This window comes from Scyliorhinus canicula, chromosome 4, assembly GCF_902713615.1.
Source record: "Scyliorhinus canicula chromosome 4, sScyCan1.1, whole genome shotgun sequence".
Taxonomy (NCBI): Eukaryota; Metazoa; Chordata; class Chondrichthyes; order Carcharhiniformes; family Scyliorhinidae; genus Scyliorhinus; species Scyliorhinus canicula.
The window spans coordinates 207,662,321-207,677,798 of record NC_052149.1 but is presented as its reverse complement, the minus strand read 5'-3'; the positions used below and the strand labels follow the sequence as shown (position 1 = coordinate 207,677,798).

The 15,478-nt window shown below is 47.9% G+C and overlaps 1 protein-coding gene across 3 annotated transcripts in view; it reads left to right on the top strand.

Moving 5' to 3' along the window:
• The window catches only part of LOC119965339 (solute carrier family 22 member 5-like), a 216,447-nt gene that overhangs the window by 84,034 nt on the left and 116,935 nt on the right, over nucleotides 1-15,478 (top strand). For all 3 annotated transcript variants that reach the window (XM_038795968.1, XM_038795967.1, XM_038795969.1), the window contains exon 4: nucleotides 4,064-4,235. In XM_038795968.1, the coding sequence (XP_038651896.1) occupies nucleotides 4,064-4,235 (172 nt within the window). The remainder of the gene's footprint in view (nucleotides 1-4,063; nucleotides 4,236-15,478) is intronic.

The following is a 15,478-nucleotide window of genomic DNA, read 5'->3' as shown; positions in this document are numbered from 1 at the left end:
ATCTTTAACATTGATGCAAGGGATGCATCATCCATACACACCTGTTCTCAAATCTGTACCAAATTACATGATTGGATTGGATTTGTTTGTCACTTGTACTGAGGTACAGTGAAAAATATTTTTCTACACGTAGCTCTAACAGATCATTTAGTACATGAAAAGAAAATATGTAATAGGGCACCACAAGGTACACAATGTAAATACATAGACACCGGCATCGGGTGAAGCATACAGGAGTGTAGTATTAATCATATCCATCCATAAGAGGGTTGTTTAACAGTCTGGTAACAGTGGGGATGAAACTGTTTTTGAATCTGTTCCTGCGTGTTCTCCGGCTTTTGTATCTCCTGCCCGATGGAAGAAGTTGCAAGAGTGAATAAGCCGGTGGGAGGGGTCTTTGATTATGCTGCCCGCTTTCTCCAGGCAGTGGGAGGTGTAGATGGGAGGCGGGTTCGTGTGATGGACTGGGTGGTGTCCACGACTCTCTGAAGTTTCTTGCAGTCTTGGGCTGAGCAGTTGCCATACCAGGCTGTGGTGCAGCCAGATAGGATGCTTTCTATGGTGCACCTGTAAAAGTTGGTTCGAGTCAATGTGGACAGGCCAAATTTCCTTAAATCATGTTATCAGTTGCCTGGGTGGATATACTACATCTCACAGTGTGTTTCAACATTGTCCATCCTGCAACCAATGACAGACTGGCATGTTTCTATTTCAATAGCAGAGACGCGGCTGGCTTAGGGCTTAACACAAAACGTCTTCCCTCATTTATTTGTGTTCAGTAGGGCACACACCAGCCTCTGGAATTAATTTCCTTTCCCAAGTAAAAATTGGGGACCTCATTATTGGCACCTAGAACCATAGAATCCCTACGATGCAGGAAGCCATTTAGCCCATTGAGTCTGCTCCGACCCTTCAAATGTTTGCTCTACTCACGCCCACTCCCCGCTATCTCTGTAACCTAACCTGCACATCTTTGGACTGTGGGAGGAAACCGGAGCACCTTTCAGAAACCCACACAGACACTGGATGCAACGGGCCAATTTCTGCCCCTGGATTGCTTCCTTGGGTGTCGCTGCCATTTGCTGGCACAGCAACACACTCATGTTGAGAGGAGACATCCTTTAAAATAAATAAGAAAACTAAAGGTATGAAAATCACAACTTTTGGCTGTAGCCTCAGCACTCTCAAATACTCACTGGCAGTTGTCTGTTCCATGCAGTGCAATATGCACAAACATTGCCATTGCTTTTATTGGGCTTCCAAACATACCCAGTCCTTTATATTTCTTGCTGACTTTTGTGACTTAAAAGCACTAGGATTTTTTATTTCCTTAAATGGTTGGATCCAATAGTCCACCCCTAAAATGTGTATCTTGCACATCTGCAGGATGCATATTTGACCCAAGAAGATGTTTGCACCCAGAATAATGCGTTCCATGTATACTGTGTCTACAATGCCACCGGTACATGTGATGCAATGTGTGCAAATTGTCTCTGGCTGGCACCTTTGGTTCCGAATTGGTGGCATGGTGGCACAATGGTTAGCACTGCTGCCTCACAGTACCTGGGACCCAGGTGACTGTGTGGAATTTGCATTTTCTCCCCGTGTCTGCGTGGGTTTCCTCCGGTGCTCCGGTTTCCTCCCACAGTCCAATTACCTGCAGGTTAGGTGGGGTTACAGGGAGAGAGCAGGGGGAGTGGGCCTAGGTAGGGGTCTCTTTTGGAGGGTCGGTGCAGACTTGATGGACCAAATGGGCTCCTTCTGCACTGGAGTGTTTCTGAGGTTCTGTGGTTCTATGGTATACTGTAGCCTCATGCTGAAGGGCTGGGAGTGAAAAATCATCCCTTTAAAGTGCTTCATTTAAACATAGAAATGTTTGTTGTAAATCCAATATGGCTAGAATTCAGAACATGAAGGGAGGAACAGCAAACAGCAGCCAGAATTCTCAGAGTAGTTGGAATATTATTGAAACCTTGGCAGAGCAGGAATTCTGCCCACTCAAACAGCCCATTTCTGACCCTGAGCAACTTTTAGGGTCAATGGAATTTAAACATTGAGGTCGTCGTCTGTAATTCCCAACTTGGTTGACCAGCTGACTTGGTGGGAGGACACAGAGCAGCAGTACCTTACAGAGTTGTAAGGCCAGAAACATCTGTGCCTGGCCAAAAAGTCTTAGAATTTCTTGTGTCGAGGAATGTGCCCTCTAACTGCATTATCCTCTGTAAATGGTGCCAATGCAATCAATTATATAACTACAATAGTTTTAGAATGAACAAAGAAAAAAAATAATGTTCCGATGTCAAGCCATTGACCTGAAATATTGACTGGAATGTTCCGGCTCTTCACGCCAGCGGGATCTTCTGGTGCTGCCGATGGAGCACACCCACCGCAGATTACACAGCAGCATGGGGTGCAGTCAAAGGGACATCAAATTGACAGCGATGGGACCAGAATATCCTGCCGCCGACAAACGGCCTGTCACCTCCTGCATGAGAAACAGGCAGTGGGGAGATCAGAAAATCCCCTCTGTTAACTCTGTGGGAGGGTTTCCTTCCACCATTTTTGGCGGGAAGGAATGGCAGAGTGAGAATCGGGCGAGAATCCCAAAGCAGTTTTAACGCAAGTGGGATTTCCCCACTTGATTGTTTCCTCCCCCCCCCACCCCCAATGATGAATCAGGAATACTTGCATTTAATTGCCCATGCAGATCAAGCTTTGGACTGTCCATTCTCTCAGACTGACGTGAATCATGACAGGCCCCCTATGACGTGCACCTGGCGAACAAAACCTGTCGGAGGCACGCAGTTGGAGAGGGTCATGCCTGGGGACTGCTGCCTCGTAATGCCTGTGCCAGAGGGCTGTGACAGGGGTGGTTCCATGGGGGAGGTACTGGGGGTTCTGTGCCCATGATGGGGAAGGGCGGGATGTAGTTGGGGGGTTCCTTTATTTTTATTATTTGATCTATTTCTTTCCTCATCCTCAATCTTTCAAGAGCCTAATTGGCCGGCGGGATGGGCTTGATTAGAGTCTGGCCCCGCCAGCATGGTGACATGGGATCTGACACTTCTCTTTTTAATCAATGTCTGCAAATATGGCTGGAAAAGTGGCAGCACAGCCAAAGGGCTACAGTCCACTTTCTCCACCTAACTGACACTGAAAGAAACTCGGAGAACGTAATTAGTGAAAAGTACTTTGATTTTTAAAAAGTGCTGATCCATGCTAATAGTGTTGGGTAAAAAAGGCAAAAACATTGTTTTTTTTTTAAATATGGAGGATGAGAGATTTTGAATATTAGTGGGATAAGCTTTTGTAAGTGGTGGAAACAATGGTGTTGTGGTAACGCCATTGGACTAGTAATCTTGAGGCCAAGGCTAAAGATCTGGGAATGACATCTGCTGGAATTTTAATTTAATTAATAAATTAGCGATTGAAAGAGAAACTATCACAATTACTGTAAAATCAAATCTCGTTCACCAATGTCCTTCATGGAAAGAAATCTGCCACCTTTACTTTGATTGGCCTACATTTAACTCCAGACGCACAGCAATGTGGTTGACTCTGAAATGGCCGAGAAAGCCACTCCATTCAACAGCTATTAAGGATAGGAAACAAATGCTGACCTTGCAGTAACACCCACACCCCATGAGAGAATAAAGAAAAAAACTTTTATGGAATAAGTGTTAGTTGGTCTACCGCCATCTCTGATTATGTTTTTGAATATTCGGTACCAATGTCTGCTAGAAATCTGTTTGTGAAATTTTACTTTGTTTTTAATGCATTTCATTTCTTTTTACTCTCATTCCTATCATGTACCACCATTTCTTTCTCATTTCTGCTTGTGTTCATTAGCTTCAGGGAGCGACATATGCTGGGCTGAGGTGATATTTCTACATTTGGGATCCTTCACACAGTTTCCTTTAGAGAGTTATGTTTAAAGAGCATTTGACCAAATTACTGAAAGCATTTATTGAACAGATGAATAAACTTACTTTTAACAGGTAATGAAATCAAATTAGGAAATCACATGAAATCACTGTTGATATTAGCTGTTCTCTTGTTCCAGGATCGGAAATCCTTGGAAAATCTGTTCGGGTTATATACGCTACAGCAGGAATTGGCATTTCCTTTGCATTTGGCTATATGCTCCTGCCTTTGGTTGCATACTTCATACGAAGCTGGTGGATATTGCTTTTGGCCCTGTCTCTCCCTGGTCTGCTCTATATTCCCTTGTGGTGGTAGGTAGAAATTCGAACCGTAACTTATATAATCAGTAGTTGAAAATTTTGCTGCCTTGTTAAATTGACTTTGACCAAGGTGAAGTAAATGAGACTCTGGCATGAGACCAGGAACAGGGATAAGCACCACCCACATATTACATACAAACACAAAAACATAGAAAACAGGTGCAGGAGGAGGCCATTCAGCCCTTTCAGCCTGCACCATCAATCATGGCTGATTATCCAACTCATTAGCCTGATCCTGTCCCCCCCCATACCCTTTGATCCCCTTTGCTCCAAGTGCTAACTGCTCCTTGATGTAGTCACCTAAGATGGACACTGGGCTACAAAATGGAGAACTGCTAAGGCCGCAGGGAGAAAACAGTCTTAGCAAGCAGTTTGCAGAAGGATAATTAGCATTCTGCACGTACATAAACCAGTTTGTGGCCAGGTGCAGAATCTCAGCTAAAGGTGTAAATGGCAACAACGATTTACATAGTAATGAGGTGATCCAGATCCAGGCCCACACAATAGAAACATTTAGGTATGAATGGATACTTTTGAGTAGACGCCCAGACGAAATGACACCATAGTATCCATCACAAAGAACCATAGAGACCACCCCACCCATCGAGAAGCGACCCTCAGATTGGGGGGTTTGGAAAATATCGATTGGGAGAAGGCCCAATCGATACACGGCAGGTAGAGAACCGCCCCGAAGAAACACGGACTTTGGGGGACCTATAAAAGTAGACCCCGCACATGGTCCGGTCTGTTGTTTGGCTCCGGCTCTCTGCTGTTTTCATCGCTTTGCTGATACATCGCATCCTGACTCCAGTTCCATCACCAGCCGTTGAGCCACCAGCCATCGAACTGTAAGTGTCACCACAACGATCGCTACGTGATCCAGACTTTGCTAGACCCTGACGATTTTAGGACCCTGAGAGTTGCAGACCAAGAACGGGACGAAGGCCTCGCTCCCTGACCTTGCCTGTTCCTGTCTAGATAAGTATTTTAGTCGTTTAGTTTAGAAGTAACTTAGTCTCTTTAGCGTATGCATGTGTATTTATTATATTTGTTATAATAAATATCAATCGTTTGAACTTACTAATCGGTGTACAGATTTATTACTTTGAACCTGACCTTGATGTACTTGTGAGGTGTCTAAATACGGCACCTGGCGACTCCTGAGCAGAATTACATACACAGAGCCGTAGTAGTGTTAAGCACATGGCCTTTAAACGGAGGCGTGTTAATACACTCCAATAAAACGCGTAACACTCAAGTAAAACGCGCAACATTTAGTGGCGACATCCTGACGGGACGCGGTTACAAGTGGCACCCCCACTCCGTCGAGGACCCAGAAATTTGAATTAGAAATCTGAGGAAAGAAAAAGAAAAAAAAATCACAAGTAATCAAGGTGTTCAAACGAATAAACGTAATTCGGAAGTGTGTTTTGTGCATGCGTACTAACAGGGTTGTAAGGTAAACCTGAGAGCATTTTTGTTGCGACAAACTTTCGGGAGTTTTGTGAACGGAACATAGCGTAAGCCTTACCCGTCTCGTAAAACATAACCTCAACACCCCCGTTCCAAATTCAAGTGAGTCAGAGAAAATGGCCATGCAGGCAATGGAACACCTCATGAACCCAGAACGGTTTGTGGTCGCAGCGACCAGCAGTAGCCGAGTAGGTCAGTGTCCCGTGTGGGAGCTGGAACTCCGCAAGTATCTGCAAGGAAAGGGATGGCCCCTTTGGAAAGAATTCTGTATGAATGAGGAGACAGGTCCCGGAAGTATAGGACATACTTGGTGGGAGAACCTCTCTCAAATTCATAAGGAAAACCTCAGTAAATCACGCAAGCCGATGGCAATCGTGTCCTGTTTGGCACAGTTGCGAGGCACAGAGGAGGTCGTTCAGACGCTCCGGGCAGAATTAGAAGAGAGAAATAGGATGAGCAAAGTGGATGTCAGGGACATCGAGAAAGAGAATATGGAACTTAGAGGGTAGCTGGCAGAGAAGGGGAGCGAGGTAGATGATGCCAAGAGGGCACATCAGTCATGTCTAGCCCATCTCAGCAGTTCCCAGACCCAGTACGAAAAAGCCTATCAGGACGTGCAACGTGCCGTCCTGATAAGAGAAGAATCAGAGAAGCAGGTAGAGGCATTGCAGAGGCAATGCTCTGACCTAAAGGCAGTTTTAAGAGCACTCCATGCTGTCACCACAGAACAAAGACAAAGTACAGTGGATCATGCGAAGTGTAGAAAGCAGATTGCGGAGCTGTAATCTCTGCTTTCAGTGCAGAATGGGTTTCAAAGTACTTTTGGAACACGGTTAGATGAGGAGAATGCCCCAGACTGGCAGGAATTAAGTGAGACAGCGCAGCGTTATGTTCAGGGAACATGTGCGCCAGCAGCGCAGCAGAATAGACAAGCACCCCAACCCCCCATAGATCAGATAGTTACCGCACCAATGAATCCAGTCACCACCCAAAGGAAAGCGACCACAGAAGGCGCACCCGATATCACTTACACCACCCCCTTAACTGTAACCCAACTCAGGGACGCGTGTGAGAAGATCACTCCGTTTCTCCCCACCGCAGACCCCCACCAATTTTTCGCGAAAGTGAAACAACAGGCAACCATGTACGGCCTGGACGAGAGAGAGCAGGTTAAACTCACGGTTCTGAGCTTAGACCAATCTGTTGTAGCAGCCCTCCCCGACCCACAGAACGTTGGCGGAGGCACCCTAGAGGAAATGCACACCTCCATTTTAGATGCCATAGGGTATAACCGAGGTGACCCAGTTGAAGGACTTAACAAGTGCCGACAAAAGAAAACAGAGCACCCCACAGCATTTGCAGGAAGGCTGTGGATCCATTTTAACGCAGTTTTCGGCGATTTAAATAGAGCACATTTGAACCGTGAAAACATGGTTAAATGGACGCGCACCATAATTTCCCATGCCACAGATGCAGGACAGAGTGCTTGCAACAGTTATGACCCCTCAGAAGAAGCCCACAATGAGAAATGGGTCCTGAAAAGATTGTCCCGCGCTTGGGAGCAATCAGTTCAGGGCAAAGGCAAAGTAAAGTCCCCAGAGGAAGCTCAGGCTGCAGCGGACATTCAGGCAGTGAGAGCACACCAAAGCCCCGCATGGGTAAATGAAGGAAAGAACAGCCCTCCACAGAAGTCGCTTGAATGCTACAACTGTGGCCAGTTAGGACATTGGGCTAAGGAATGCAATGCACCCCAAAGATCACAGAGAGGCCAGCAGACAGGCACTCTGAATAGAAACAAAGCAAAGCCGATTCATAGTATAGGGATACAGTCAGGACAGACCAATGTGGACGGGACGGACTGACGGTGTTTGGGCTCCCCCACTTGGGTCTGTGACATTCTTTGGGATCAATCCGGAAGACCGGTAGTCACAGCTAAGGTTAGAGGGAGGCCCATAGAGTTACTTTGGGACACAGGAGGGTCCCGCACCACGATTAATTCCACCACCACGGCACAGGCAGACACGTGGCCGACCACCTCCACCATCACACTTAGCGGTTTTACAGGTCACTCGCAGCAGGGACACATTACAGCACCCGTAGCAATCCAGCTAGGGAACATTTCCACCAGACACCCAGTTGTTTTAGTAAATCTTCCCCGTTCAGCAGAACACATATTGGGGATAGATTTTATGAATGCACATAGCCTGTCATTCGACCCAGTTAACCAGTGTATCTGGCGAATGGCACGATCAGCCAGAGCATCCGCTACTCTCACAGTAGGAGAGTACGCTAATCGGATTAGCGCAGTAGGCGACTATTCATTTGACCTTACTACACTAAACACGGACAGACAAGTAAAAGCAGTATTAAACAAACACAGGACAGCATTTGCCAGTCACCGGCTCGACTGCGACAGAATGACTGGACAAATTCACGTTACCGGACCTGACCCCCGACCACAGAAACAATACAGATTTCCCCTAGAAGCAGAGGGAGAAATAGAGAAGGTAATAGGTAGCTTATAGGAGCAAGGGGTACTTAGAACAGTAGCCTCCACCAATAATGCCCCTATTTGGCCAGTGAGAAAGCCTGACGGATCATGGCGTCTGACCATTGATTATCGGGAACTCAACAAAGTAACCCCAGCAGTAGCCCCCACGGTAGCAACAAGTCCCGAGACCATGCTCAAACAGGGACTCCACTCCAAATATTTCACGGTATTGGACATTAGCAATGGCTTCTGGTCAATCCCATTGGCAAAAGCGTGCCAGTACAAATTTGCCTTCACATTCAAAGCACAACAGTATACGTGGACATGCCTTCCACAAGGATTCCACAATTCCCCCTCCATTTTCCACCGACAGCTGGCGAATGGTTTAGAAAAATTTTCCCACCCCGAATGTCTGGTACAGTATGTGGACGACCTACTACTGCAGACAGACACAAAGGCAGAGCACATTACGCTTCTGGCCGAGCTCCTGGAACTTTTAACCGAGATTGGATGTAAAGTTAACCCAAGAAAGGCCCAGATTTTGGAAAATAAAGTGATGTATTTGGGTACAGTCATCACGCACGGCAAACGCGAGACCGAATTCAAAAGAATTGATTCGATTGTCAAATTGCCCCTTCCCCAGAATGTTTCAGCCCTCCGGTCGTTCTTAGGACTGGTTGGTTATTGTCGGAACCACATCGATGGATTCGCGACAAAGGCAGCCCCACTCTCAGACCTCCTTAAGAAAGGAGCCCCTTGGGAATGGCTTCCGCAGCATACAGAGGCTGTGGAGGAGTTAAAGAAAGCCCTTAGCGCAGCACCCGCGCTACCAGTCACAGACCAACTCTCCCCCTATGCAATAGAGGTAGCGAGCACAGATCTGACCCTCTCGGCCGTGTTACTTCAGGAACGGCACGAGCAGCTAAGACCAGTGGCTTATGCCTCCCGACTTTTAGACCCAGTAGAACAAGGATTCTCAGCCTGCGAGAGGCACCTCCTTGCAGTTTTCTGGGCAGTGCAATACTTCTCCTACATTACCGGACTCAACCCCATCACTATTTTGACCGAGCACACCCCCACACAGTTACTCCTAGACGGTCGACTGAAGGACGGTTCAGTTAGCCAGATTTGGGCAGCTAGGTGGACACTACTTTTACAAGGACGCAACATTACGGTAAAACGGACCCACACACACATTTTTGGCCGACAACCTCCAATACCCAGGACAGCCCCATGAATGTGAAATTGTAGCACCCCTACACAACACAGGACCCTTTATAGCGAAGACACCCCCCAGGAAGATAGGGAACCCAAGACAGAGCCCCCAACACACAGACACGTGTGGCCCACTGAAGATATACGTGGACGGTTCATCCACGGTTTTAGATGGTGAGTGTATCACTGGATGCGGCATCTATGTCGAGTACGCGCAGGGTCGCGTTCTCGAAGAAATAGCATTAAAATTGCCAGGTCACTTAGGCGCGCAGGCAGCAGAGCTCGTGGCCATAGCGTACATAGTGGACCACCCCGATTCTTTCCCCAGCCCGGCAGACATATACTCGGACAGTCTATATGTCTGCAACAGTCAAACAGATTTTCTACCCCTGTGGAGGACACGAGGTTTTGTCTCCGCAGACGGGAAACCCCTTCCATCAGCCCCTTTACTCCGCCACATTCTAGACAAAGCGAAGGATAGAACCTTCGGCATTATAAAAGTTAGAAGCCACCATAGATCATCCCCCCCGGGAATGTAAAAGCCGACGCACTGGCTAAAGCAGGTTCCAGGCGAGGACACTTTTGGACACCCCCAGCTAGCGCACCAGCTAGCGCCCCTGTGAGCGCAGTTCAAGTCTCACAGACTGACATTAAGGATTTAGTAGAAGCACAGAAACAGGATGAGGATCTAAGGGAAATTTTTAAAGGCAACTTTGTGCCTCAGTATGATAAGTTTAGACACGCTCTGACCACACATGAGGGTGTGATCATCCAGGACCAGCTTTATGTGGCCCCGCAGCAGGACAGAAACCAAATGATTGCCTTGTTCCATGATGGACACGGACATCAAGGGATCGACACGACCACGAGGCACCTCAGGCAGCTCTGTTGGTGGCCTAACCTAAGGACCGATGTAACCCATTACATTGAGAATTGCCTTATTTGCGCCCACAATAACCCGGAGAGGTATTCCAAAAAGGCACAGCTTCGGCATACTCGACCAGTTAATGGCCCCTGGACAAACCTCCAGATCGACTTTATAGGACCATTGCCCCCTTGTAGGAATGGCTATAAATACATGCTGGTGGTAATTGATACCTTTACCAAATGGGTAGAGGCATTCCCCTCCTGCACGAATACAGCTAAGACAGCTGCAAAGATCCTGACCCACCACATCTTCACGAGATGGGGTTTACCTAGAAGTATAGTTTCGGACCAGGGATCTCACTGCACAGGACGTGTCATGAAGAACGTCCTGACCATATTCGGCATCAAACAAAATTTTCATATTGCGTATCACCCACAGTCCAGCGGGATTGTAGAGCGCATGAATCGGACACTAAAATCGACCCTTAGAAAAATGGTTCAGGAGAACAATTCTACATGGGATTCAGTACTCCCATTTGCACTCATATTTATCCGAAATACGGTTTCCACATCTACAGGTTTCACCCCACACACACTCATGACCGGACGCCCTATGAAAGGTACAGAATTCCTTTTAGGACTGGACATGACTAGCCCCGAAGTGACAGCCCTCACCCATGAGAAAGCTGTTAAAGACCTAGTTGAGACTGTGAGGTCTGCACAGATCGCAGCCGTAGTTCAACTAGGAAAACGACGCCGACAAAGTACACCCCACAGAATTCCAGGTTGGGCAACAGGTAATGCTATCTGTATATAACCCCAGCAGTTTTTTGGCACCAAAATATTCCGGCCCGTATTCAATTTCGGACAAAATTAGCCCCTCAGTTTACAGGATAAAATACCCCAATGGAAAGACCGCGTGGTTCCATATTAACCAGCTAAAGGCATATGGAACACAGTCTAACCATGCACACCATGTGCTGCTAGACGCAGCAGAACACCTCGCCCCGCCCACTAGAGACACGTTTCCACCATCCCCTCACAGACCAGTTCTTCATCGGACTCGCCCACGACTCCGCCCACTGACCACAACAGACCACCCCCCAAAACGCCCACAAGCTGCCACAGCAGAGACAGCGATACGGACACTGACTTTGATGACAGCCACAGCACACAACCCTACAGCCCACACTGCAGCGACTATGACTCCGACTCCAGTGACCCCATGGAAGTCACCTATATCAAATATCCAGACCCACCACCCGACCCCGACTACCCAGACAATGCCCATTCAAGTTTAGACCCAACACTTTGGCACAGGGACAATTCCTACAGACTTGTCCGTAACGACGAAAGTGACCCCCGGTCACATAATTACAAAATTGCATGCCTGATCCACACAAGGGTGTGGGATCCGGGAGAGCAGGATGACACGGTGTCTGACTCCCGATACGGCAACCCCTTTGTGACCCTGTTCACAGAGGCAGAGAAAAAGTGAGGTGTCCAGCTGTTGTAAAATAGGAACCGCTTGAGGGAAGCGATATCCTTTCTGATGGAACCTGCACGTATGTTTTGTTTGTGAGTTTATGTTTGTTTGTTTTAAATGTTAATGGTTCAGTTGGAGGTTGGACACCTTCTTTTCAGCTGAAAAGATTGTGACTACCTCGCACGCACTTTAGCTTGTCCGCCGAAACCTTTGAGAACTTCGGTTCCCAATCCAATGGTTTGATTGGAGATCTTTTCAGCTGTAAGGCTTGTGACCGCCTTACACGCACACTAAGTTTCTCTGCTGAAATCTCTGAGAACTTCAGTTGCATCCTCTGGTGAACCGACACGGTTCACGACTTGTTCCCTGTTTCCTTTAGATGTTGGAGCATCTTGGCTCCTCCCTTGTTTTTTAGGTGCCCCTCTATTCGGCGAATAGAGGCTGCAAACCCACGGTAAACACATTCTTGCCCATTCATTCCAGGTTACTCAGGCAGTGGAGAAACGGCACTGAGGACCCGCCCTGTCTGAGAACCCACTTTGGTCAGCCAAGCTCGGGTACGGCACAGCACGCCTTACCCGGGGATTCCATTCAAATCTTACCCGTAGCGGCCCATACGCAACCCATTCGTCCTTTTGTTTCGCAATTTGTTTTCATTTTCATTAGGCAGCCCTTAGGCCGCCATCCCACATGCTATTTACATCCAGGAACATTCGGATGGTAAATTAGCAAAGCCTGCGAGACGGCTCGCAGGAGGAAAGTTGTTAGGTTGTATTCTGTTCCTAAAATTCGCTTTTGAAAAAAAAAATGAGGGGAGTCACAGGGTGACTTGGCCAGTCATTTAATGGGTCAATTGAAATGAGAGGACAGATACACTAGCAAGTACGGATATTAAACTGTGTGTTGACAGATACTGTGCTTGATCCCATAGCTTTCGAAGGACGAAAGAAGGTTCACAGCAAGGATCGGCCATACAGGAGGAAGAGAAAGAGAACGAAGAGAAGACCATGATGGAAGCCTACCTATTACTGTTAAATGTTGTATTCGTATATGTGGAAGCAAGTCACGTATCCCCCACAATCTCCGCCATCAATGTTTCCCTCACAGCAACTCCCCTGTGCTCAGCTCTGATCAGCGAAGTTCAGACCTGGTGCACAAAATTTATGACATGGTATTCAATGTCGTACGTGATTGAATCACTGCTAGTGATTGCAATCCTCTGCGTAATTGTACAGACCCTCAGGTTGAGGAAATGGAGAAGAAGAGCCTCCCGTTCCTGCCCCTCAACCGTTTATGGAGTTCAATCCCCTATTAACATGGGAGAAGGCCCAATCGATACACGGCAGGTAGAGAACCGCCCCGAAGAAACACGGACTTTGGGGGACCTATAAAAGTAGACCCCGCACATGGTCCGGTCTGTTGTTTGGCTCCGGCTCGCTGTTGTTTTTGGCTCCGGCTCTCTGCTGTTTTCATCGCTTTGCTGATACATCGCATCCTGACTCCAGTTCCATCACCAGCCGTTGAGCCACCAGCCATCGAACTGTAAGTGTCACCACAACGATTGCTACGTGATCCAGACTTTGCTAGACCCTGACGATTTTAAGACCCTGAGAGTTGCAGACCAAGAACGGGACGAAGGCCTCGCTCCCTGACCTTGCCTGTTCCTGTCTAGATAAGTATTTTAGTCGTTTAGTTTAGAAGTAACTTAGTCTCTTTAGCGTATGCATGTGTATTTATTATATTTGTTATAATAAATATCAATCGTTTGAACTTACTAATCGGTGTACAGATTTATTACTTTGAACCTGACCTTGATGTACTTGTGAGGTGTCTAAATACAGCACCTGGCGACTCCTGAGCAGAATTACATACACAGAGCCGTAGTAGTGTTAAGCACACGGCCTTTAAACGGAGGCGTGTTAATACACTCCAATAAAACGCGTAACACTCAAGTAAAAACGGCAACATTGAAAACATGCAATATTTTGACCTCAATACTTTCTGTGGTAACAAATTCACCAGGCTCCCCAGGCTCACCACTCTGGGTGAAGACATTTCTCCTCATCTCAGTCCTAATACTCTAGCCCGTATCCTCAGAATGTGACCTCTGGTTCTGGACACACCCGCCATCGGGAACATCTTCTTGCATCTACCCTGTCTAGTCCTAGTAGAATTTTATATATTTCAATGAGATCCCCTCCTCATTCTTCTGAACTCCAGCAAATACAATCCTAACCGATACATCTATCCTGCCATCCCAGTCTGGTGAACCTTCACTACACTTCCTCTGGAGCAAGAGCATCTTCCTCAGATAAAGAAACCAAAACACAATATTCCGGTTGTGGCTTCAGCAACATCTTGTATAAGTTCAGCAAGACATCTTCAATCCTGTACTCTAATCCTCTCGTCATGAAGGCCCTCAAATATTTGCCTTCTTTATCACGTGTTGCACCTGCATGCTTACCTTCAGCAACTAGTGTACTACGATACCCCGCTCTCATTGTGCATTCCCCTCTCCTAATTTATGGCCATTCAGATAATCGTCTACCTTCCTGTTTTTGCTAGCAAAGTGGAACCTCACATTTCTCCATTATACTGCATCTGCCATTCATCTCCCACTCACTCAATCATCTGCCCACTCACTCAACTTGTCCAAATCACACTGAAGGATCTCTGCATCCTCCTCACAGCAAACCCTTGCCACCCAACTTTGTGTCATTATAACTTTGGGTAATTCACAGTGAGGAAGGGACAGAAGGACCATTCACAGTGAGAGAGGGGCAGCGGGGTCATTCACAGTGAGAGAGGGGCAGCGGGGTCATTCACAGAGAGAGGGGCAGCGGGGTCATTCACAGTGAGAGAGGGGCAGCGGGGTCATTCACAGAGAGAGGGGCAGCGGGGTCATTCGCAGTGAGAGAGGGGAAGCATGACCGTTCACAGTGAGAGAGGGGCAACGGGGTCATTCACAGTGAGAGAGAAGCAACGGGGTCATTCATAGAGAGAGAGGAGCAGCGGGGTCATTCACAGAGAGAGAGGAGCAGCGGGACCATTCACAGTGAGGGAGGAGCAGCGGGGTCATTCACAGTGAGAGAGGAGCAGCGGGGTCATTCACAGAGAGAGAGGAGCAGCGGGGTCATTCACAGTGAGAGAGGGGCAGCGGGACCATTCACAGTGAGGGAGGAGCAGCGGGGTCATTCACAGTGAGAGGGGGCAGCGGGGTCATTCACAATGAGAGGGGGCAGCGGGGTCATTCACAGTGAGAGAGGGGCAGCGGGGTAATTCACAGTGAGAGAGGGGCAGCGGGGTCATTCACAGTGAGAGAGGAGCAGCGGGGTCATTCACAGTGAGAGAGGGGCAGCGGGACCATTCACAATGAGAGGGGGCAGCGGGACCATTCACCGTGAGAGAGGGGCAGCGGGACCATTCACAGTGAGAGGGGGCAGCGGGACCATTCACCGTGAGAGAGGGGCAGCGGGGTCATTCACAGTGAGAGAGGGGCAGCGGGACCATTCACAGTGAGAGAGGGGCAGCGGGGTCATTCACAGTGAGGGAGGAGCAGCGGGGTCATTCACAGTGAGAGAGGAGCAGCGGGGTCATTCACAGTGAGAGGGGGCAGCGGGGTAATTCACAGTGAGAGAGGAGCAGCGGGGTCATTCACAGTGAGAGAGGGGCAGCGGGACCATTCACCGTGAGAGAGGGGCA